Genomic DNA, 25486 nt, shown 5'->3' with positions numbered 1-25486 from the left:
GTAGTACAAAAATTGCATTTAATAAAGACACACCAAAGCATTAGCCTTTCACAATCATTCAAAAGGGTCACAAGATTGAATGGAGAAATGGTTAAGTACTGTCCTTCCCATTGACATGTGAAATGAGTTTACAGTAATAGGAAGCCAACATTAGCAAGAAAAAGGTCTGGAAAGGGAGATAGAAGTGAAGATCTTGCACTTTTCTTGCTAAGGGCAATGTTGCCCTTGGGTTGGTCTCTGTCATTAGCAGAGCTAGTGAAGCATCTTATTTAACTAATCAGCTCCCTGCTTAGATCTTAAAAACCTTTAATTGTCACCTGCAAGGTCACAAACCAAGCGGTATGCCTTTGTGTCTCCTTTAACTCCATTTTGATTCAGCACGTGTCCTATATAAAAAGCCTGTTGTGAAAAAAAAAAGTGTCCTGAAGTTGAATCAGAGAACATTCTTAGAGTTTAGGACTTAGGTACAGTTGCAGTTTCATTAGTCTTTTTAACATTATGCAGCTGTGACTTCATGAGTTCTGTTAACTGCAGGCTTCTAGAGCTTCTCTTTGGCTTAACAGTTTGAGATTTGGTTTGTTCTGTTGTAATTTTATCTGGATGAAAGCAAGTCAGCTCTGCAGGGTTCCGCTTTCTTTTGCCCTTCACAGCTTGGAACAAACAGCAATATGTAAGTTTCTCACTGCAAGAAAACATAAAAGGGATTCTAAATGCTGTCAAAAGACAGGAAGAATTCACTGTGGTATCCAATATTTTAAAAGTTAAGTTATTTAGCTTTATTTAGAAGTGTAGCAATCCTGGTTTGCATTGCCATTCTATTTTAGGCAAGTCATTGGTGGTTTACTACAGCCTGAATTATCAGCCACTGGTGTTTCCTTGGAAATGTGAAATCGTGTTCTTAAGCAAACATTTGCTGCAATAAAAATAATTGAGGAATCACAGCTGTTTTTAAGCTGTGAGTAGAACTACTCAATTAAGTGCATTCTCTGTAAAATTCCCATAGAATGGGGAAAGAGTTGCAACAGCTTTATATCTATTTTCACAGCAACCTGGAGAGAGATCTTGTCATGATTCCTGGCTTTTTGTATTAAATTCACTTACTTATACAGGCTAACTGTAATCCAGGTAGGCATTTCATTTGAAAGAAGCAAAGACAAAAGACAGTTTAAATTTATTATACTCACGTTGTTTTTGCAATTTGAGCTGAGTCTCATTTTTCTTGTCCCCAGGTAATAGAATCCAGGGGGAATAACTATAATAATTTTTCCAACTACTTTATCACACAATTAAGGAAAGTAATTCAGAGAGAAACCATTCACTTATCAAAAGTCGCCAGGAAAGCATTGGCCAATTCTGGAATAGAAACATTGTTTCTGAAAGTCCTCTTTGACTGCTAGACAAGCTTAGAAATTGATTTTTAAGATCTATGTTATGCTATATGAAAGTTGTGTTCTCACATGAGATTTAATGCTATTTTGTTTAATCCAATATAATTGTAATGATTGAATATGACCATATGGAGTGTTTGGAAACCATTACTAGTAGAAAACATTGAGAGCCAGTTTGGTCTAGAGCACAGGTGTCAAACTCGCTGCGTCACGTGATGTGTCGCGACTTATCGTGACTTTTTTTGCATTGCCAGAGTTAGGGTGGGTGTGGCCTCCGCATGATGCAACCGGCTCGCGGGCCGGCAGTTTGACACCCCTGGTCTAGAGGTTAAGGTACCAGGCTAGAAACCAGGAGACTTAACATGAAAGCCAGGTGGGTGACCTTGGGCCAGGCATTTTTTCTCAGCCCATTTTACCTTACAAGGTTGTTGTTGTGAGGAAAGCAGCAGGAGGAGGAAGTATTAGGTATGTTCACCACCTTGAATTATTTGTAAAAATAAAGACAAGATAAAACTCAAACAAGCTTGCTTTGTGTGTTGAAGTAACTTTCCAGCTATTAATAGAGTTTCTAAACATCTTTTATTCCAGTTTAGAAACTGGAAATGCATGACCAAGAAGCATAACTCAGAACTGGTTTCTGGCGACTAAAGGCTTTTTTATAATTCTTGCATCTAAGGCACAAAATGCCTTGGCAATGTCTATTACCATGTCCCCAAGATATGCTCTTCCTGTTGACTCAGCCTGTGACTGTACTGTTGTTAAATTGGTGTGGGTTTTTTCCCTTATTCAAAAAATGCCTAAGAACAGCCTCACAGTATTAGGCAGTGTGTGCTACCTATTCAATTTGGGTGGGAGTGTGGAGGCCAGATGACAGGAAACAGCCACAATAAAGGGTATGTGGGGATCACAGCAAATTTTATGCTGGTATTGTTTACTGCCGTTCAAAGATGGCTGGAGAGAACCCTCCAGCTTTAGCAATACAGAAGGACCCTAGGATTAATCTGATTCTTAAAAGCTCTCTTTTTCCATAGACATTGTGAGTTGCACCTGAGACAACTGAAAATGTTTCACATTTCAGACACTTAAGCTGCCTGGGGTAGTGGTTTGTTAAACACCCAGGTGGTGTTTGATTTATTTTATTCCATTAAGTAAATGACTGCCACTAATTGAAAAACTCACCACTGACAGCCACAGTTTAACAGCATACCAATGATTCTGCATCCCTTCCTGAAGGCAGCTTAAGGATTATTGCTGTCCTTAAAACCAGAAGTCCAAGTTAAGAGGGAATGTGTTTATTTTCCCAAATTCCACTCCAGCCATAGCTTGGAGAACGTGGAAAAAAAAGGTTTGAAAGGCATATTTTCAAATAATAATTATTTTATTTATCACATTTCTACACTGCCCATCTTACCTAAGTGACTCTGGGCAGTTACAGTTAAAAAAAACATACAGTGGTGTAAAAAATAGAATAAAAAAACTGTTATAAACAGAATTAAAAAAAAGTTAAAAATTAAAAGGTAAAGAAGTGGAGGGATCTCCCTCAAGCCACCAACCACCCCCATGATTGCATATTACTCTTAGACCACCATGCCAACTGGTAGAGCCAGGTCTTGATACTCTTCCAGAAGGCCAGAAGAGTAGGGCCCTACCTCAACTCAGGGGTTGAGGTACTCAGTTTAAGTAATTGAGGGTTGTGTCTTGATTGGAAAAGTAAAACTTGTTACTTTTTGTTTTATGAAGCAAGCTTGGGTAGCAGTTGGGAAGAAAATTGGTGAGAAATACTTCTTTTATGAATGAAGGCAAATATACATGTACACCGCCCAGAGTCACCTTGTGTAAGATGGGCAGCCATAGAAAATTGCATTGAAGAATTTTTATGCTGTTTCATCCATTACTGCTTGTTAGCTTGCCTACAGACTTGGGTGGAGGGGAGGGGTGAATGGAATGCAGACTTCAGATATCGAGCTGCCGGTCCGTGAGAACCAAGGTATCTCGAAAGATGTTGACTCAGAACAAAAGACATTCTCTCATAACAAGTGTCTAATGCTTAATTAGGGCTCTGTTCTGGGCCCAGTGCTCTTCAACATCTTCATCAATGATTTGGACAAGGGGATAGATGGGGAACTCATCAAATTTGCGGATGACACCAAGCTGGCAGGAATAGCCAACACTCCAGAAGACAGGCTTAAGATACAGGAGGACCTGGACAGATTTGAACACTGGGCGCTATCTAACAAAATGAAATTCAATGGTGAAAAAAGTAAGGTTCTACATTTAGGCAAGAAAAACCAAATGTACAGGTATAGTATAGGGGGTACCTTGCTCAATAGTAGTAACTGTGAGAGGGACCTCGGAGTCCTAGTGGACAATCACTTAAATATGAGCCAGCAGTGTGCTGCAGCTACCAAAAAAGCCAACACAGTGCTGGGCTGCATTAACAGAGGAATAGAATCAAGATCACGTGAAGTATTAATACCACTTTACAATGCCTTGGTAAGGCCTCACTTGGAATACTGCATCCAGTTTTGGTCACCACGATGTAAAAAAGATGCTGAGACTCTACAAAGAGTACAGAGAAGAGCAACAAAGATGATTAGGGGACTGGAGGCTAAAACATATAAGGAACGGTTGCTGGAATTGGGTATGTCTAGTTTAACGAAGAGAAGGACGGGGGGGGGGGGTATGATAGCAGTGTTCCAATATCTCGGGCTGCCACAAAGAAGAGGGAGTCAAGCTATTCTCCAAAGCGCCTGAAGGCAGGACAAGAAGCAACGGATGGAAACTGATCAAGGAGAGAAGCAATCTAGAACTAAGGAGAAACTTCCTGACAGTTAGAACAATTAACCAATGGAACAACCTGCCTCCAGAAGCAGTGAATGCTCCAACGCTGGAAGTTTTTAAGAAGAGACTGGACAGCCATTTTTCCGAAATGGTGTAGGGTTCCTGCCTGAGCAGGGGGTTGGACTCGATGACCTCCAAGGTCCCTTCCAACTTTATTATTATTATTATTATTATTATTATTATTATTATTATTATTATTATTATTATTATTATTATTATTATTATTATATAATGTGATCTGTATGATTTAGGGGGAGGGAAATTTCTGTGGTTTTAATATACTGATCTAGGCGCCAATTAACTAGAGCTGGTTTTCCTTTCACCTGTGCCAAAATGATGTACTCAATAAAGTTTTGCATTACAGATTGGATCGTTTCAGCGGTGCTTACTTCATTGGGTTCACCTGTCGGAACCTTGACAAATTGATTAAATATATAAAATTTAATGCAGTTAGCCCCCCAAACTAAAATTAATGCAAAAATAATGGTAAAAATCATTTACTGTAACAAAGAGATAATAGCAATTTAGAAATTTTCTAAAACTGAAAGAGTTAGACTAAATGAGGCTTTTGGAGGAATGTATTTCACAGCCCAGGAGCAATTCAGGAAGCTGACTTTTTGACATTTGGCAGCAGGGTTATCTTCGGCAAGGCCTTTGAAGCAGCCAATTAGATGGTCCCTTACCTAGTCAGATCCTAAACCATTAGAATTTTAAAAGATAACCAAAATATCTTAACTGTACTCAGTAAACAACTGGCAACCAAAACAGATCTTTCAGGGCAAGTCTCAAACGCTCCCTGTAGTTTTCAGTAGTGAGTACCTCTGTATCTTGCACCAGCTGTAACTTCCAGATCCTTTTCAAGCATGGCCCCACATAGAATTCTTTGCACTGGTCAAGACTGATATAAACAGTGTGTGGGAAACCATCAATCAATCCAACCAGCTGAGGAAGGATTATAGTGCACTTGCTTATAGTTGTGCCATTGGCCCAAAGCATCTCTAAGGGACTTCCAAACAGGCAGTCCCCTTTGGAGTTTCCCTTTCAATAATAAGTTCACCAGTAACTTGCCACCAAGGTCAGTTTTCTTTTCAGCCCACAGTCACAGAGGCAAATGACCTCTGACAGAAACACACAATCCCAATATGATCCCATTGAGAAGTTCTCCAGAATTATCAAGAAGATAAGCATCAGCCAGATAATCGCTCCATTTCGCCTCCCTCCCTCTCTCTCTTTCCCATATTCAGATTTTTTTTTCCCTCCAAGCATAGGAGTTTTCAGTTCCTTCCCAGTTTGTAAAATGACAACATTAGATATTAACAGTTAAAAGTGCTTTTTTTTGTGATCTCTGGAGCCTCAAAGATTATGCCAATGGAAATTGGTTGCAAAGCATCAGAAAGTGGTGCAGTTTTCAGCTGGGTTTAGGTGAGAAATACAAGGGGGAAAGTATATCAATCTACTGATAGGCATAACATATCCAGCCAATTTCCACCAAGTAGAAAAATATAAACATTTCAACCTGGTTTCCTCTGATGATATCAGCATAACACTGTCTTTTCCCCTATGACTCTCAGATGCTAAAGAAAAATACGGCTTTCAACATTTGTGTTGTATGACTATACATTAAGTAAACTATTTAAAATTTCCTGAAATTCAAAATATTTAGATTCACTTACTTAGTAATTTGCAAAATCTATACAGAATTTCTTCATCCAGAGGCTTTGCTTGGATAGTAATATTTCACATTTTCTCTTTTGTACTCAACTATCAGATTAAAGTACAGAGTAAAGATCAAGACTTGGTACATTATTGGTATGGAGATGCTTTGTTTTTAATATGTATATGTGTAGACTACTGATGAACTGAAAAATTCAGAAACACAGGGTATTTCAAGCTGGAACTCTGAAGTGAAATACGAGTTATTTTTTAAATGAAAACACATTACAGTTTAGGTAATAAAATATTTGGATTAGGGGGAAATGAAACTAGAAGTAAAGGAAGGAATCTTGCTGTTGATTTGTAAACACTCAAATTGTAATAAAAAAAGGGGAGTATTTTAATTAAAAACATGAGATATCATGTTTGATTACTTTTATCTTCTGTTTTTCTTTTTGCTCATGCGAATAAATTTTACAATATTATAACTGAGGCTTCTTAGGTGACTGAAGCCATAAATCTTGCTTTTGTGTGCCTATTCATCTCAGGCTTTTAGACAGTAACTAAGAAGTACCCTGAAAGAACTATAGCATCGCATCACTCATTTAAGGCTGACATGATACCACAGCCATCAGCAGGAGAGGCTTTCCGAAAGTAATGACTCTTCAATATGCTGAGAGGCAAAAATAAAATAAAATTCCTAATGTTGTTTTGGTTGTAATATTAGTCAGATTCCTTTGTCAGTCATTCTCTAAGATTTTTCTTTCCAATATGCACATGAAGAAAACTTTTTTGGTTTGCTTTTATTTTTCTTTTTAAATATTACATGCTCTGTTGGAGGAAAATACCCCTCCAACCCAGGTCATTGGTTTCCAAGCCGGGAAGATATCCAAGATGCCAAATGATTGGTAAAGAGTCAAGGAAGCACTTTTATTTTGTCCAAGATCAACAAAGGAGATAGCTGCACTGACCCCCCCCACATGTCACTGTTTTACAGATTACTATTCCATCAAAATTCCTCTTTTAAAATTGCAAAAAAACCCAAAACCCACAAAACCTATTCTCCCTATTGCCCTAATGTTTATCTTTACGTAATCCAGAAATTGTTATATTTTCAGTCCTGATTGAACAAAACGTTCATTAGGAGTTACTAAAAACATTAAACAAATAGTTTATTTCTGATCAAATAATCACATTTTGCCTTTCTTCTTTTTTGCAAGATTGCTTCACAATCTTGATCCTCCAATGGTATTGCAGGATTTGATCTTTCATCTTTCATCAATCTTTGGCATTCAAGATGAGATTTCAAAGTTTTGGCAGTTGGCTTTCTACATCCTATAAAGAGGCATCATCCAGGATTTCCTGCTGCAGCTGCTCCATCTCCAGATCCTTCCCTTGATTTGTCTTTTGTATTTCCATTTTGGTAATCTCAATTTAGTTGACTTCCATTCTTCAATCTCTATATTATCTATGTGAGGTAACAGGTTTTTTCAGGTTTTCTCATCTTATAAATTTTTTCCCATTGAACTCTGTATCCTTTCTGAGATATTAATTATTAATATTTTTTTTAAAAAAAATTAAGATAAGAAAAAGTTAAAGCCAGCTTAACCATTTTAACTCTTTTCTGCCTGGTTCTCTAGTTCCCTTTAGTGTCTATTTGCAGCTTTCATCAATCCTCTGTTGTTAGTATGGGTTAAAGTTCTATTTCAATAATTTCCAATGAGTTTATTATTATATACTTGTTTTTCAAATCTTATAACAAATCTTAAAATAAAAGCAACCAACTTTCCAAATCTCTCTGGTCTTCCACTTGGGTGAGCCCAATCTGGGCTTCTGGTATGAGTCATGAGTGATTAAAGACCTAGAGACAGTGACTGCTTTCAAAAGAAAGATCAGCAAATAGACTAGTCCTTGAAAGTTCTCTGCAGGAGAGAACAGGAGACCACCCAACAATGCTCCAAATGGCAGTTCCTTACAAGGAAGCTATATAACAGGTCTCCCATGGGTTTGAGTGGCAGGAGCTGATGGAGATGACATCTTTGTTCTCAGAAGTGACAAAGCTTTTAATAGGGACTGATACTCACTTTCTAATCACGTTCAATATTTGAGTTTAACCACTTTATGGCTATTAGAGGCTTTCACAACAGTGAGCTTTTGATTTGATACTTGGTGAGTTTTACCTTCTTTGGATTTAAAACATTTTAAAAAACAGAGAATTAAGAATTCATATACAATATAGAATTGGCAAAAAGTTGCATAACATTCTCAGAGACTCTTCCCATCCTGCTTACAATCTTTTTGGACTGTTGCCTTCTGGCAGAAGATACAGAATAATTAAAACTCGCACCACACGTTTTCTGAATAGTTTTTATCCCAGAGCTGTAATTGCACTCAACAACGAACTAAGGGGCCACCATCAGTGAACTGTTGGACAGCATTACTTGGTCTGTTGTGTAGATGTTGGGTGGTTTTAGGGGTGGGGATTGTGGGGGGGGGAGTGTGTTGGGGATTATGTGTGTGGGACTTGGTTTTTGGATGTCAAGTAAATTCCGTTGTATATGTATACTATGTACGCACATACAATGACAATAAATAAAAAAATAAAAAAATGTGCACTTGGAGAAGGAGTGGGGGAGTAATTCTCAGCAGCATCACAGTTGCCCAGGAAGGAGGCAGTACATTCCAGAGAGAAGCCCAAATTAAAAGACTCCAGTCCTGAGTTGGATGTGGGAAGGAGGGAGGAAGATGTTCAAAGTAGCCACACCTTAGAATCTCTCAGGGTATATCTGTTCGATTAGAAGATTATAACTTCTAAGTTTTTAGAGTTATATTGTGATATATTGAAATTTTTTATAAATATTTTATAAATACAAATAAATGTATCACCAGAATAAATTAATACTTCTATCTTTGGCAAGATATAACAGGCTGTACTTGGGTTTTAATCATAGGAACACAATGTACAGAGTTCAACCAAATTCTTCTGTTTGGCTACTAAGGCAGAATACAACTATTTTGACCAAATGCTATCCAATCTGTTTTAGTGTCTCTAGCTTCATGCAGGTTGCCCTGATACAGAAAACTGTATGAAAAAAATAGCCAGATTACCAAGAACATTAGTTGGATTCAGAGTTCATGTTTTTTTTCTAATTCTACATTAGTCTGCTGACTTTAATAGTCTGTTGTTCATTTGTATAGCCTTACTTCTCCGTTCATCAGACTGATTAAAACATTAATGGTTCGTCCTTATATAAGTGTAGCAACCATCCTCAGTTGCTCCAGTTATGTAACAATGAAAGAGGCAATGCAGAATTAATTTAGAGCACCTTATTCAGCAGAGAAAATTGCCAAAAGTATGGTATTATATTACTGTTTTTGTTTAGAATTCTGGTATCTATGCCAGGAGAGGCTTGCCCTCTGCTGTAGAATTAAAAAAAATATTTCATATATGAATAGAACAAGAACAGCAAACACCATCCAGCACTCCCAGGGGACTATCAATATATTTTAAAAGTTTTATTTGAGCAATGTAAGCATCTCACTCTAATTCAGAATGTACATTCCAAGCAGTCCTCCTTGTCATTGGCAAAAAAAAAAAAAAAGAATCTTGGGAAGTAGTTTTTGAGATGAATCTTGATAGAGTGGAAGATGGGGCTTTGAATCTCTTCTCCCTCCACCCCCATATCTCTCTTATTTGCAGTGTTATTAAAGTACCTCATCTTCATTGGTGTAGAGGTATAATGAGATTGCCTCGAAGAAAATATATGGCAGCCATTGAGAAAACATGAACTTAGCCCAGGTAAAAGCTCAGGAGAGTGAGACAAAGAAAGTTAACATTATCTTGCTTTGATCCTTTTTGATATGAGAAAGAGGTAAAGAAAACACTTTCAGGCTTCCAAGAAACTGTCATTTATATCAAATTCTAGTTATAGTATTTCTTGTAGTGTTTTCTTCCTGACTGGGTCTTACCCCAAAGGGCTACTACTGATGGTTATTTCAATGCCATAATCATTTATCAAGGTCTGACAGATACTCATTTTGTCCCTTCCATAAATATAGGTATTACAACAATATTAGATAAATCTTCTCAAAAATTCTCCATCTCTTCATATCTTTCATTGGAATTTCTTGTTTCTTGACATAGCCTGGCACATGTATTGTTTTCAAATTCCATCTCCAGGACAATTTATTAACCCTCCATTATTCATCTATTAATTTATTCAGTAATATCTACCATTCATGACTTGGTTTTAATATGAAGAACACTCAGTAATGAAGAAAATAGTGTTTGTTCAAATTAAATGAGCCCAGAAAGAATTCATTCATAAAAATTACAGATTGTTTAACAAGGTATCCTATTTTAGGAGTAATCCACATATCATGTAGTATTTGAGATTTAATACAGTATTCTAGGGACTAGTTTGTGCCTCAGCATTAAAGAATATTAAATTGTTGAGGATTCTGGTATTGAATCTGTAGTTTTCTTGTTGATTTATATATAAGCTTAGAAAACCTTAGACCTGCATGTACATTCTTTGCATGGGAAAAAGACAATGTGAAGCTTCTAGTTATGGTTTATAATTTGCATTTTTAAAATATTCTCTGACATTAAGAAATGAAAGTTATAGAATTCAGAATTAGTTAAAAATGCAGAACTTCAGTCTCAGTTATGGCCTCAGACTATTCTCCACTGAATGGTGCTTTAAATTCTGTTAAGGTATCACAGAATATCCAGGGGAACTGTGAGGCTAGCAGTTCATGAACCATTTATACTTTACATCATTATGTAAAACAGACTCAGTGCTCTAAATCTTTGAATTTCTGGAAACGTGGTGGTTACTGAAAGAACACTTACCATGGGAATCATAATTATTTCTGTAAATATGATACAATTATTGTACTTGTATATTATTGTTATTCTCTACATCTCTCTATATATGCTTTATTGCTAATTAATAATACCATTTCCTGCAATTTACGAGATTTTGTCCCTGAAAGCTTATACCATATATATTTGTGCCAAGGCGCTTTAAGACTCCATTGTTTTTGTTATGTGACTAAACCTTATATGCATTTGAATGAACATTAGCATAATTTTAATAGAAAATAAGCAAATACCATTAGTTTTACTGTCAACTGGTCACGCTTCCTGAATATCTATTTTTCTACATTATTTTATTACTGAACTAGTGGAAGATGGTAGACAGAACATTGCAATATACTCTAAGACATAGATTTTAATCTCTTATATCCTTCTTTTCTCTTCTAGGTGGAACGGGAAATAGCCATCTTGAAGTTGATAGAACATCCCCACGTTTTAAAGCTGCATGACGTTTATGAAAATAAAAAATATTTGTAGGTATTATTCATTGACATTTGTTTATTTATTATTAAACAAATTTATATGGCAGACCAACTCATACACATGACTTTGGGTGGCTTATCGTATATTGAAGAATAATATAGTACATTGGGAGTGGGAGACCATGGAGCATCTTAGTGGGTGGAGTAGGCCAGTCAAATCAACAGAAACAGACTAGTGAATAACTCTTTCAGTATCACTCAGTGAACCCATGGATGTATTAACAGTTGAAATGTCACTCAGCTTCAAATCTGTCAATTCCACAACTGATAAATTAATAGAACTCTTGTTCTTTACATTTCTCTAAAGCAGAATTCCCTAGTTTGGTAGCTTTTAGATGAAAGTTAAAATATATCTATGAGGGCATCAAGCTGGGAAGATCTGCTCTGGAGTTTGAAAGGGAAGATATTTCTCAAAGCTAAAAGAAGTATTATAATCAAAGGTCATTTAAGATTTAAGACCTTTTTTGGTTCCTTCCCCCACAATATTGATGTTTTGTTTATTTATTTTTACTGACTCTATTTATTTTACTGACTTCACAGGACTAATGAAGATATCCATTGTCATTTTCTTAGGGCAATTTGAATTACAGAGTTTCCCAGGTTTACTAGCAACAAACGAAAGAATTGCCACTTTTGCCAGATATATAAAATATATTAAGATATTTTATGTTTTATTACCATGTCTTACAATTTGTAAAGGTGAAATGGGAAATAAAATTCTAATTAAAGATAAATAAAGACAGAATTAAAACGCAAATATAAAAACCATTTAACAGTGCAACTCATCTCAGCAGATGAAGTAGCTTGAAGAATACCTGTCTTGCATTCCCATAAAATATATATATATAAAGCTCGAAGCTCACCAGGCAGAATATCAAAAGCCTCAAGAGACTTCTAAAGAGGAATATAGCTTTTCAAATTGCCTAGGTGTATGACATAGGTTCTAATGTCTTATGTCCCCTGCCATAGATAATTGGCAGTGGAGTTATTTTAACAAGAGATTTTACATATTCCCTGCAGTCATTCCCAGTCAGTATTTTAACAGCAGTATTCTGAACTCACTGAAATTTCTGAATCCTATTCAAAATCAGTTCCTCCCTACAAAGAAGGTCATAGTAATCCAAAGGAATATAGTTAAGGCAAAGCCAGAGGTAGCTAGTGCACCAGCTTTAGATGAGACTTCTATCACTCCCAAACTAGGAATGAAGTTCAAGATTGATCTTCTTACTGGACCATGATATCTTAATTGTTGATGTTTTAAAAGTTATTAATATCACATTAGCTTTATAGTTTTTAGAGAGGTCTTGTTATGACGTATTATATTTTGTTTATTACTATTTATTTACTTAACTGCACTGGCAGTCTTCAAGAGGAATGGAATGCTATCACAAGTTGTGTTCCCCTTTTCAGCTGCCTTTCAACATAGGGAGATCACTGATTTCTCTGGCTGGAGCTTTAAGCTAATTTTCTCTTAGAAATCTCATTACCAGCATCACCTATTGATTTGGAACATACACAATGTTCTTGTAGGCAAAATTGAAAAAAATGCAAATGTTTCTGACATTATCACAAAGAGGTGAGCAAGATTCAGATTCAGCCTGTGCTATAGGTAGCCTTTTAAAATATCACATCTCCTTGAAAATGAGATTGCTAAACCAAGGGGAGAATGTGGAATGGAAGTAATGATCACATATAAAACATACAACTAGAATAATAAATTCTTATTAAACAAAATTGATCCATAAATTAAAGAATTAACTGTAGAAGGTGCAGATCATTCTCTCTTTCTCTCTCTCTTTCTCTAAAGTCTTTTCAACAATGAACTGCAATACCGGGGGGGGGGGATTATTTATTTATTTATTTATAAAATTTATAGGCCGCCCATTTTACCTCAAGGTAACCCCGGAAAAATACCAGGAAAAAAAATATATTCTCAGCCTTTTTGTTTATGTAGACACCCATGACTTATCTGTCTGTTCCTGAATTGTTTTTAAGTGTAGCTATTAGCAATATACAATAACTAATTACAGTTATGACAATTTCATATTTGCTGTACTGTAAAAAGCAAAAAAAAATGTACAATCTGGATGTGAGTAACTGAACTCTAGAAAGTCTAGTCCTCGGGTTACGACCACAATTGAGCCCAAAATTTATGTTGCTAAGTGAAACATTTGTTAAGTGAGTTTGCCCCATTTTACGACTTTTCTTGCCATAGTTGTTAAATGAATCATTGCATTTGTTAAGTTAGTAACATGGTTTTTAAGTGAATCTGGCTTCCCCATTGACTTTGCTTGTCAGAAGGTCGCAAAAGCTGACCACATGACCCCGGGATGATGCAACCGTCATTAATATGAACCAGTTGCTAATTTTGATCATGTAACCATGGGGATGCTGCAACAGTGAAAAATGGTCATAAGTCACTTTTTTCAGTGCTACTCTAACTTTGAACAGTCACTAAATAAACTGTTGTAAGTTGAGGATGGTCACCCAGTAAAAAAACATTTCTAATGTCAGAATTAAGAACTAAATATATGTATTGGTGTATTCCTCCCTAATCTTATTGAGAAAATTGCAATTGGTAAAGAGTGCTAGTCTTTGGGCAATTGAAATGTTCTTTTGACATTTGTATTGTGCAGTTCCTAATACAGAATACTGCATTAAAAGTGAAACTTTAGGCATGCCTGTTCAGAATTAGAGTCAGTTTGGTTAAGGCATCAGGCTAGAAACAGGAGACTGAGTCTCAGTCCTGCCCTAATCATGAGGCTAGCTGGGTGACTTTGGGCCAGTCATTCTTTTTCAGTCCTAGAAAGGAATCAATGGTAAGCCACTTCTGAAATCTTCCTAAGAAGACTACAGGGATTACCCTAGGCCAGGGGTAGGCAACCTTGGCTCTTTTATGACTGCTGGCTCAGGAATTCTGGGAGTTGAAGTCCACGAGTCATAAAAGGGCCAAGGTTGCTCCCCCCTGCCCTAGGCAATCACCAGGAGCCAAAACTGACTTGTAGCTCCCCACCACCCAAAAAAATACACACTAAAATACATGTTTAATGTTCTATGTATGATACCTTGCTACCTTGCATGGTTTCCAGACTCTACCCACTTTCTTACTGAATGCTATCAAATATTGATGGAGAAGGTTTTCTCCTATCTTCATTTCTTAATGGATTTTTTTAATGGTAAGAAAAATAAGAGAAGCAGCACTAGGAAAATTTTTTTTTAAAACAAAAGACAACTTGACTGACTTGGTAAAGTTCTTTGAATAGAGCAAGTTAATTGCATCATAAAAGTCTGATCTGGAATCTAATTAGTAGGATTGTGCAAAGCATTTGAAAGAGGTCTTTTGTAAGAGAAGGGACCTTTCTTAAAACAAAGTATCTGTCTTCTGTGGAAATTTGCACAGCTGCTTTGAAGACATTCTCTGGATAGCTGCACAAACGTATATACAGGATGAACAAATAGCATGGGGATATACTAGCAAAGCGAAGTAGATGTATGACCACCCAGAAAGGTTTTGAAGCTGTCTTAAAACCTTCCATTAGACAGAACTGCTTTACTGCTTCACTCATACCAATATGCTTTGCAACATGTCTTTTTCAAATGCGTAATAATTAGCCATACAGTCACATTGACCCTATAAAGCAGATTATGCTGTATCATAGCAACTGGGCACAGATTGGAATCAAGATTTCTCATATCCATGTACAACACAACAGCTACAGAGCCATCCTGGCAATGTTAGATAGTGCTGGTAACTAATTGGGCTTTACTTTACAAAGATTGATGCCACAATAAATGTGCTTATTATCAAGGTACTTCTATATTTTCTCGTGGTTTTTTTTCCCCAGAATCACAAAACAGACTAGATTGACACTATGTACAGTGCCCTTTTTGGGATTTATTATCATATATGACATTTGTTCCCCACTGATTAGATTTAAGGGATAGGAGATTTTCTCCTTACTGATTTGGTGTGTACTACTCAGAATATATTTTCATCCTCAATAGAAATCACAACAAGAGGTGGAAAAAAAACCAAAGTCCATAAATAATCAAATTATGTTTGAAAAATGCATTGTGGTCAAACTATCAATCACTTTCAAAAATATTAGACCTGATAGCACTGCGTGAATAGTTGTGTAAATCTAAGGATTTGGGGTGCTGAAATTTCAGTTTATCTCTTTGTAAGATAGGGTAATAAAATGCTTCTCAGACAGCCATGTCCCAGAAACTTAAGATGAAGGATATTTATTGTCAAAGTATAAAAATGTTGCTATTTGATTGATGATGATAATTTAAAGAAAATGATACTGATGTTATATTAAAGGCCATTGCTTGCTATTAGAGCAAGTTGGTATGCTTGGTAATGTGGAAACATAATAAATCAATTGATGAGTTTTGGATAATATAGTAATGGAGTATGACTGTGGAGGGGTGAAAAGCTCTGTGTCAATAATTTCATACTTTGTAAAGTTCAGGTTTAAGAATGGGATGCCAATGTTGCCAGCAAATACAACACAGCACAATTTTCTCCCCTTTACAATTAGTCTCAGGTTAGTTGATCAGCGTTCCATCAAACATCGTATCTTAATTGCAGTGCTGGTGGCCTGGTTTCTTAGGCATATTATGAATTAAGATTGATATTTCAGATGCCAAAGACTGTTGCAGCATGGGGACTGTTTCTTCGATAAATGTTAATTTCACAAATCATGTTTGACTTTGGGATTATAATTTAATTTGTGACAAAGGAGCTTTGGTTGAGTAGATTCCTAATGTAGTCATGAATCAAATCATTTTTTCCACAGTTAATTTAAGAGTGAAAATGCATCTGGAGGGGAGGGGGAAATAAAAATGTTGCTGCCTAGCTTAGCCAATGTAATATCATTCTTCTTTTGTTTCCCCCCATTCCAATGTTTCCAATATTTATGGAGGAGAAATTTACTAATAGGAGACGTAAGCATGCACTGGAGTCCAGCTATTAGGTTTGCTGACTCAGACTGCAAAGGCAGAAATCTCAAGTTAAATGCTTTTTTCCAATTAACTCTCTTTGCATAGAAAACAAATGGACTAGGGAAAAGCGCTCGACTACTTCCTCCTGTAATGTCAGTTCTACCTCTTTTTTTTTTTTAATCTATGATGGCCAGGGGAAAAAACAGTATATAATTCTGCGGCATGCATATATCATTTCTAAGAACAGTGTTCCATCATGCAGACTGAATGCATTAAACTGAATAGCTGCCAAATAATGGCTGCCTTCATAACGCTAATAACCATGGCTTATTAACAAACCGTAATGGTTTCATTTGTAAATAATACAAAACCAGAATTGGGTTGGAGTGAGCTGTGTTAAGGGTTGGAGCACTATATAAACCAGGGGTAGTCAACCTTGGCTCTTTTATGACTCGTGGACTTCAATTCCCAGAATTCCTGAGCCAGCTTAGCTGGCTCAGGAATTCTGGGAGTTGAAGTCCACGAGTCATAAAAGAGCCAAGGTTGACTACCCCTGATATAAACCCTGAAGCTTTACTAAATTCTTTGGCAGAACCACATTAAAAAGCCACTCCTTTGTGTAGAGATGCTATGTAAATGAAAACAGTGGCTTCATTAGTATGTTATGGTACTATCTCTATGAAGTAAAAAGATACTAACTCTAGTTAAAAAAAAGACTTAAGTATCAATAGAAGAGAATATTTGTAGCTCAGGGTTGAACTGTTGGGTCATTGGTTCTCTCTGAGCATAGTTGTCACTAGCAATGGTGATGTTACCTAGTTTGGATAATGAAACATCTTCCCAAAAAAGCACCAATCTCGGAGAGCACCAAGGACCTCTCATTTCAACCCTGAGCTACAAATATTCTCCTTTCTTGGTTGTTTTCTGGCAGAGATTTCATTATCCATCATGATGATGTTACCTAGTTGTGTAATGTTGTGCAAGAAAACAACCAAGCTCAGAGAAGACCAAGGACTCCACAAATACGTACGTATAAGGAAACAAACAATGGATTCTCACACAGAAGCACATGGTAAGTGCTATTGAAAAACAGCTTTATTTGGTAAGGATATCTGCTTTAGTAGTACTGCTTCTACTCAAGAATAGATTAGACAATCATTTGTCAGAAATGGTACAGGGTTTCCTGCTTCAGCTGGGGGTTGGACTAGAAGACTTCCAAGGTCTTGTCCAACTCTGTTCTTCTGTTATATCATCCTTTGAAATAATTGTACTAAGTATCCTCTTGCAAGAATGAATAAAGAAATGTTGTGCATGATTGTTCTAAAGTAAGCTTATAAAGGTGATCAGTCAAGCATATACATTTCTGCATGAACAAAATTATGATTTGACACAGGGTGCTCTTCTCTTGGCACCTACGCTAATTTCTTACATAGATGCTTCCCTAGTGTTTTAATTATTTCCGTCAATGGAAAGGTTTGCAGTGATACATGAGACTTAAGTTTGTATCACAGTGGTCTCACTTGATTACATTGATGGAAATATATGATGCCGTCCCATTTTATGAGAGATCAGCCCATTTTCCTCAGTTCTTCAATTACCATAGTCGTGGTGTCCCAAGAACAGTTCTCTCTTTAGCTGGATTTTTCTGCTCTCTCTTTTGTTATTATATCTTCTTTTTCTTTAAATTTTATTTCTCCCTCTCAACTATTTGTCTGTTTTTATTTTTCTCCTTTTGCTTTTGTCTGTGGATATAACCCTAGCCATGTATGAAATATAGCAATAAACTCCCTCCTAAAAATGAACCACCAGTTTATATGTTGTGCTGGAAGAGGAACATGTTGCATAATCCTGACTTCAGGGTCAAGTCTTCACTTAACAGCCAAGACTAGTTATACTTTTAAATACATTATTTGGGAATACAGTAAATGCTCAAAAGTATAGATACCATCAAGCCTGCCATTCTACTGCAATGGCCAAACACTTTTGGAAGAGATGGGCAGATTCTTCAGAGAAGATTTCAGCAGCTACTTTGTCAAGACGTTATCCTGATATAAAAATCTTAGTTTAGGCTTGATTTCTGCATCACACTCCTGGTTGACTGCTAAATAATGGGCCAGGTAAACTGAAAAACCAATGAAACATTATTCTGGGTCTTGGTAGACTCAAAGGGAGAGAGGGGGAGGGAAGGAGGGAGGTAGAGGAAACACAGATCCATGTCACTATCATTCAGTTTTGGAACATTATCGCTTGCAATTCCACTTGTCATGGAAGCAAGTCAGGATATCTCCCAGCCTATATTGCACCACCAGACAATCCATCCCAGTGTCTGTAACCCAGTCCTGAACTGTTGATATAAATGATTATTCTGTTTCTAGTTCAGCTCTCTTCCCCACCTGGAATTCATTCTCAAGACCAGTGTTTTTCAATGTTAGCAACTTTAAGGTGTGTGGACTTCAACTCACAGAATCCTCCAATCAACTTACATTGGGTTCCTGTAAGACCATAAAGCAGCTGTATGTTTATATTCCATTCAGGTTATTTCACCTTCTGACAATTAAAATATTTCTAGTGTAATTAAGTTGCATTAACAATCCCAATTCCTGCCAAAAAATTATCCTTGGTCTTATCTCTTGTTATTAAGTAATATGTTTGATCCTGCTGCTCTTCATTTACCTACCTAAAAAATAAAGTTTTGAGTATTACCATCTCAGCACACAAAACTTGCTAATTACTAACTCTGAGAAACTTTTAATAATAATAATAATGATAAAGTTGGAAGGGACCTCGGAGGTCATCTAGTCCAACCCCCTGCTCAGGCAGGAAACCCTATACCATTTCAGATAAATGGCTGTCCAGTTTCTTCTTAAAAACTTCCAGTGTTGGCGCATTCACCGCTTCTGGAGGCAGGTTGTTCCACTGGTTAATTGTCTTCATACCTTATTTGTACAAAGTAAGAAAAGCAGAGTCTTTTTGTTTAGGCACAATAAAAGAAAGCCTATTTCCAATGTCTTGCTAAAGGGATAAATCTCTTGTTTCTCTTGTGGACAAGCACTTTTCACCTCTACCAAGTTATTCTATCAGGCCATTGGTGGTTTCTACTGCATTCATCAGAGAGTATTTGCTCCTAAATCCATGTAAAGCTGCAACCTTTCAGCAATTATTATTGTTTGTTGTTAGAGTGCAGAAACATGCTTCATGTGATAGAGCAATCTTGTTTTCAATCATCTTTTAAAAACAGTTCTTCACTTCTTATATAGTTTGTTACTCTCCAATCAGCATGAAACACCAAAACCACAAAGAAAAAAAAAAGTCCATCTGTAATTAAGATTGATTGCTCATCTGTGTAGTTCTACGAACCTCTCTTCCTTCCTCATTTCTTATGAGCTGACATGTTTGGTTTCTATTTACTACCGTGTCAGGTCTCAGAATTGAGGAGAATGGATGAAAGAACTGAGGGGAATTGAATAGAATATACAGGGGTTACTTCCATCAAAAGTCAGTCAGCTTTAAAAGATTTCAGTAGAGGTAGACTGCAGATGCAGTATTCAGTGTGAATACATGGAAAATCATCTGAAAACACAACAGCAACTCATCAGTTGTGGGAATGATCTGGGAATCACCGTATTAGGAAATAAAAGCAAGAATCTGCCTCAAAAGCTAAATAAATACTTCTACTAAATGTAAAGTGTGGCTCAAGCCCTCTCAATAATAGAACAGCAGCAACAAAAACCCTTCTGTAAACTAACATTCACAAATACATTTGGACTGCTAGAAGCTCCAGATAATTAGCTGGTAGCACAAAGCAAATGGACTTCTCTGAAAGGAATGACTACTAAACAATGGCTTGGAACATCCAGTAACAGACATCACTCTGGCCAGCTTTTAATCATACATGACTACGTAATAGAAATAATTGGCGAAGTAGCATTCAAAAAGTCTTTCATTCACAGTGGCTTGAAGATTTAAAGATTTCAACAAAGAAAAACTGCAAACAAACAAACCAAAAGAAAAATCCCCAAGCATGAATATAACTTAAATGGTTGCTTCAGATAAACAGCAGCTGGTTAAATGCAGGCAAACATGCATTTATTTTTCTGTTGGAAGAAAACAGTCTCTCACCCTCCCCAGTTTTTAAAATGAAGAGGTCTTGGCTCAGTACCAAATTGGGGTTTAAAAATTCATGCCTGCCATAAGAATTTATATAAGTGTTGAATTATTTACATGCTGCACCAATAATGAGCTTAATATCTAATAGAGATGATTTAATAAATATAAAATGGCATTGCAAAAACATAATCAAATAACTGTAATATGTCAGTATGGTCTGGACCCTTTTTGATTAAGGATTCTGTAGAAAATAACTAAGCGTAGTATTTTTTTTCATAAAAGGAATTTAGTTGTAGAAAAAACTATATTTTCTTATACATCTCTTTCCTCTGTCACGGTTTCTTCTGAACTAGAAGCAGATTAGGAGTCTTAATGGAGATGGAATATAGGAGGAAACTTAGTAACAGTACCATTAAATGTAGGCAGATGTCCAAAACCATGAGCTCTGAAGGGGACAGAATAAAACTATTTAAAAAGAATAATAATGGTGTAATCTTAGAAAGAGACCTTTGGTTAGACTTGTGTTTATGATTGCCAAGAAGATTGGACACCCCTTCCATATATATTCAGATATGAATGAATGTTTGTGTGTGTTCTGTTCTTTTCTGTTCTTTTTTTCTATCTCTTTGTCTCTCTTTTTTTTCCACATCTACTTTATTCTTTTCTTTGAATGTATTTCTTATTATGTATCTAAACCTTTTAATGAAAACTATTTTAAAATAGAGAATTCTGAAGGGGACAGAAAAGAAGGGACACAGATCAGGTTAGTGATGGGCAGAGGGAAGCTTCAAATAGACTGCACTCAGGGAAGGGGATCAAATATCTAAGGACAATCTCCACTTCTAACCCTCTTGGGAGTCAAGTTATCAGGTCCTTGGGAGTCCTGTACCTGGATTGTACTTGGTTAACTGTTGCCCTTTGACTTTATTTTGGAAGTTATTACCTTTTTTTCCCCTTTGGTTCCAATGATCACTTTACCATAAAACAAATTGTGGATAATGCATTTCTGTTGTGTAGCTCTAACCCTTGTTTTTATTGTTATACTACAAGGACATGACAGAATGTTCATAGAACATTGATGTTTTGCTTTAATACTGTTTCTTCTTTTTTCATTTTACTTTTTTTTTAGGGAATGTGTCCCAATATTAATGTATTCAGATACTCTCTACCTATAGCAGTGTTTCAAAGAGGCTGATAAAGCATACTTCCCATTTTTCTCCCTATTATCCATGCATATAAAGCAGACCAATCCAAAAAGGAAGAACTATATCACATTAAAGGGCCCCCAGCTAAAAGCTGTTCTGCAGGAGATGGATGCAGAGGATCCCTGCTCTACACATTGATTGAAAGTTGTGTCTCATGCTAGAAGAGAGCTTCAATTAATGTTCAGACAGACATGTTGATCTTCCATCAAAAAAGTGGGTTATTTGTTTGGGGGAGGAGGACCTTGACCTTGTGTTTTTGTTCATTCAGTTCATTCTTTGTTAACGGCATAGGAACATTACGTCTTTTCTAGAGACTGTAATTTAAGATTCAACTCACACAATGCGATCTTGGTGTTTTGTTTTGATTTGGTTTTTTTTTTTGCGGGGGTATAATTTCTGTAGTGGAAGAAGAACTAGGTCAGAAAGAAATATCTATGTGATTTGCATGCCTTTTGAATAGTCTTTCAAGGGATAGTAAATCAAAATTAGCTATGCTAGTAATTATTTCGGCAACCCAGGAGGAACCTCCCACACTGGGAACTGCTCCGCCACTTGGTTAATCAAATATGTGTACAAATATGTCTTCAGCAAAGACTGCAAGGTTCAGAGTAATAAACCTGTAATTAATAGTTCTAGCTTGGAGTGTTTGGTAAGTATGTTGTATTCCCATTCCAACGAGTTTGACATTTGTGTTCCTACAACAAGAGTACTGAGCAGGAGTTGGGCATTAAAGTAACACTGTTTAATCAAAGCCATCTGGTAGTGGCAATTTTAAACATAATTGTCTCCATGCAAAGACACTGTTTCTGTTAGCGTCTCTGGTGCATTAGTAATTTAGGATCAGAGTACTTGGGATGTTGCCTTATTTACATAACCTCCTTTGTGCAACTGTTCCTCTACCTTGAGCATTGTTTAACTAACAGGTCTGCCACTCTCCTCATGTTGCTAAACTGGAATGCATGGTTTTGTTTTTTCTTCTGTCACTTGAGAAGACATAAGCACCTGTTTTCAAAATGTCTTCTTCCATTTGTTTCTGTTTCTGACTTTGATAGATGATCAAAAATAATAAGCGGTCCACTGAGTTAATCACTGTCTCCCAGATAGCCTTTGGGTTTTTCTTCTTACCCAAGATGTTGAGTATGTTGAAATATGTTTATTTTTCTTGAGATTATGTTGATTTCTGATTTATGTTATGATTCAGGTTGAGGAATAGAAGCTGATTCTTTTTTTAAACAAAGACTGTGCTACTACAGAGATTAACAAAAATGCTGAGTTTGCAATCAGTATCTTTGATTGCTTTCTAAACTTAATATTATATTTAATTTTGCCTTGTGCCTTAAATCTACATGTAATCTTGTCCAGTGGTTTTATCCAGTCATGAGTCCTTGTGTTGTGTAAATTATTAAAGTAATTTTGGATAGAGAATTACATTTGCCAGATTTATTGCATCCATAAACTGGAAAACATGTCTTCCAATAGAAAATATACTGCCTAAACCAAGCGTCCCCAACCTAAACCCGGGGTTCCCAATCTGTGGGCCCCTTACCAGGCCATGGGCTGTTGGCCACTAGGCCGTGTGAGTTGCTGGTGAGTGCACGCATGTGTGCACGTTCACCTCCCCCACTCACATTAGCATCGCAGCATCGCGCAAGTGCTCATAACCCCATTTGCATCGTGTGCGCAATCGCAGCCCATTTGCGTGTGCACATGCAGCCCCTTTCGTGTGTGCATGTGTAAAACCCAGAAAGGTTGGGGACCCCTGGCCTAAACATATTATATGTGAGGCCAACCCACTGGTTTGTTGTTGTGGGGAAGAAACAACAAACAATAGGAGGAAGAAAGAGTATTACATACTGTCAGACGCTATATAGGCAGGCTCCCTAATCACCTAGCATTCCAACTCTGATGACATCGGCAGTTTGGCCGACGAAAGCTCAGTAACTCTTTTACTTACAAGTTTGTTTATATTAAATGGTCTTGTTTATTTTTATCCTGGTGTTCGATTTTTCTATATTTTTATTGATATGTGTATGCCCAGGATTCGCATTTTAATGTTATTAAGGACACACACACACACACACACACACACACACACATATTCATCACCTTGATTTATTTACAAAAATAAAGGTGGAACAAAAAAAATCTAATAAATCAAATAAATATCCAGTTTGCTTTATACCGCAGACAATATAAAGAAAAGGGATTATATCTAAGACCTTGTAATCGTATTTTATCACATGCCGCTCTGGACAGGATTTCCCATTCAAGATTGCTTAGGAATTGGCTTCACAAAGGTTGAGTTTCTTGCTAGGCAGAATGACATGACTGCTTCAGATGGCAAATGTTGGGCAGAGGACAAACAGAATGTTTGCTCAGCTGGCTGAGTATCTTCTAATGTTTCTTGCTGCGAACCTGGAGAATTGAACAGTCTGCTAGTTAGTCAACTGCAAGACTGGCTTTGTATACTTGGAGTCAGGGAGGTGCCTTCTTGTCCTTTACATCAAGCAGCAAATATCATGAAGTAATTTATTTATTCATGCCAGTTATATTCTTTTAGAAAACATGCCGCATTTAGATAATTGTCTACTATATTTTTACTATATTTTACTTTGCCTCAGCATTCGAAATCAATCAGTAAAAAATGTTGAAAACAGAGAAGTAATTTAATTTTATTTGATAAATTTCTACTTGAGAAACCGTAAGATCTCCAAAACCTTAGTCACTAATTGCCCAGATTAAAAATGTTCAAGTGCGTCATTTTTCAAAAGTTCGTGCACTGCAGTTTAAACAAAAGTATTAGTTATTTTGAAGAGTACTTTTTCTCTGTGTGTTTTCAAACATATGTGTGATCACATTTTCAAAAAGAATTTTTTTTTTACCCCCTTGTTTCAGATATTTGGTGCTAGAACACGTGTCAGGTGGAGAGCTCTTCGATTATCTGGTAAAGAAAGGAAGATTAACACCAAAAGAAGCCAGAAAGTTCTTCCGACAGATTATTTCCGCATTAGACTTTTGTCATAGTCATTCAATCTGGTGAGTACAATAGTTTAGGGCACATGACTTTCAGCAAGTTCATCTGAGTAGGGAACCAACCATGAAGATATGTCTTTCACTAGGATATCATAAGCTGTAACTTCAAATAACTCAGTTCATGCCTCCCTTTTCTTTTCTTATGTTCAATTTATCACTAAACATTTTATTGTTTGTTTATTCACATTTACTCGTGTCAGAAGCATCACAATTAAAATAAGGTATACTGTATGACATAAAATTTAAAATATAAAATACAACAGGGGTGTCACTGTGTCATGTGACATCTCACGATGTATCGCAATATTTTTCCCCTTGCCGGAACTGTGGGTGTGGCTTCTGCGTGACGCATCCAGTCCACAGGCCGGCAGTTTGACACCCCTGAAATACAGGATTAAACGATCTACAAATTAAACAGATCTTTCCCAGAAACTAGCAACATTAATTCTTTTCTTTTTTTTCAATATAAAATTTTTTATTATTTTTCAACATAAAAAAATTTTTTCACAAATACTACACAATGCTATATGAAAAACCCCCCACCCCCCCGGACTTCCCAAACCTAATCCCAGGATAATATTCAAATATAAGTAAACAAATATTAATATCTCTAACTCCACAAAGTATATTATTCTACATGAGTAGGTGAGATATATAAAAGAAAAGAGAAAATTTTCTAAAAACCTAAATTATATTCCACCACTCTATGCTTCTTTTGAATATAAACAATCCATCTTCTCCATATTAATAAAAATTGTTCATTTGAATAATTCTTCAGATAAGCCGAAATCTTTGCCATCTCAGCAAGGTACGAAACTTTCAATCTCCAGTCTTCCATTGTAGGTAAAATTTTACTCTTCCAGTTTTGAGCTATCAACAAACGGGCAGCAGTTAAGCAATATAACATCAAATTCGTTTCTTTTACATCCAAATTTTGTGTAATACCTA

The 25486-nt window shown here is 36.4% G+C and overlaps 1 protein-coding gene across 1 annotated transcript in view; it reads left to right on the top strand.

Moving 5' to 3' along the window:
- Nucleotides 1-25486, top strand: part of LOC107286057 (serine/threonine-protein kinase BRSK2) — a 396585-nt gene that overhangs the window by 265195 nt on the left and 105904 nt on the right. The window contains exons 3-4 of the mRNA XM_015814351.1: nucleotides 11152-11237; nucleotides 24401-24541. Of these exons, the coding sequence (XP_015669837.1) occupies nucleotides 11152-11237; nucleotides 24401-24541 (227 nt within the window). The remainder of the gene's footprint in view (nucleotides 1-11151; nucleotides 11238-24400; nucleotides 24542-25486) is intronic.

This window comes from Protobothrops mucrosquamatus, unplaced genomic scaffold (assembly GCF_001527695.2).
Source record: "Protobothrops mucrosquamatus isolate PMUCROS unplaced genomic scaffold, P.Mucros_1.0 scaffold242, whole genome shotgun sequence".
NCBI classification, from domain to species: Eukaryota; Metazoa; Chordata; class Lepidosauria; order Squamata; family Viperidae; genus Protobothrops; species Protobothrops mucrosquamatus.
The sequence above is the reverse complement of the archived record's forward strand: the minus strand, read 5'-3'. Positions and strand labels throughout refer to the sequence as shown.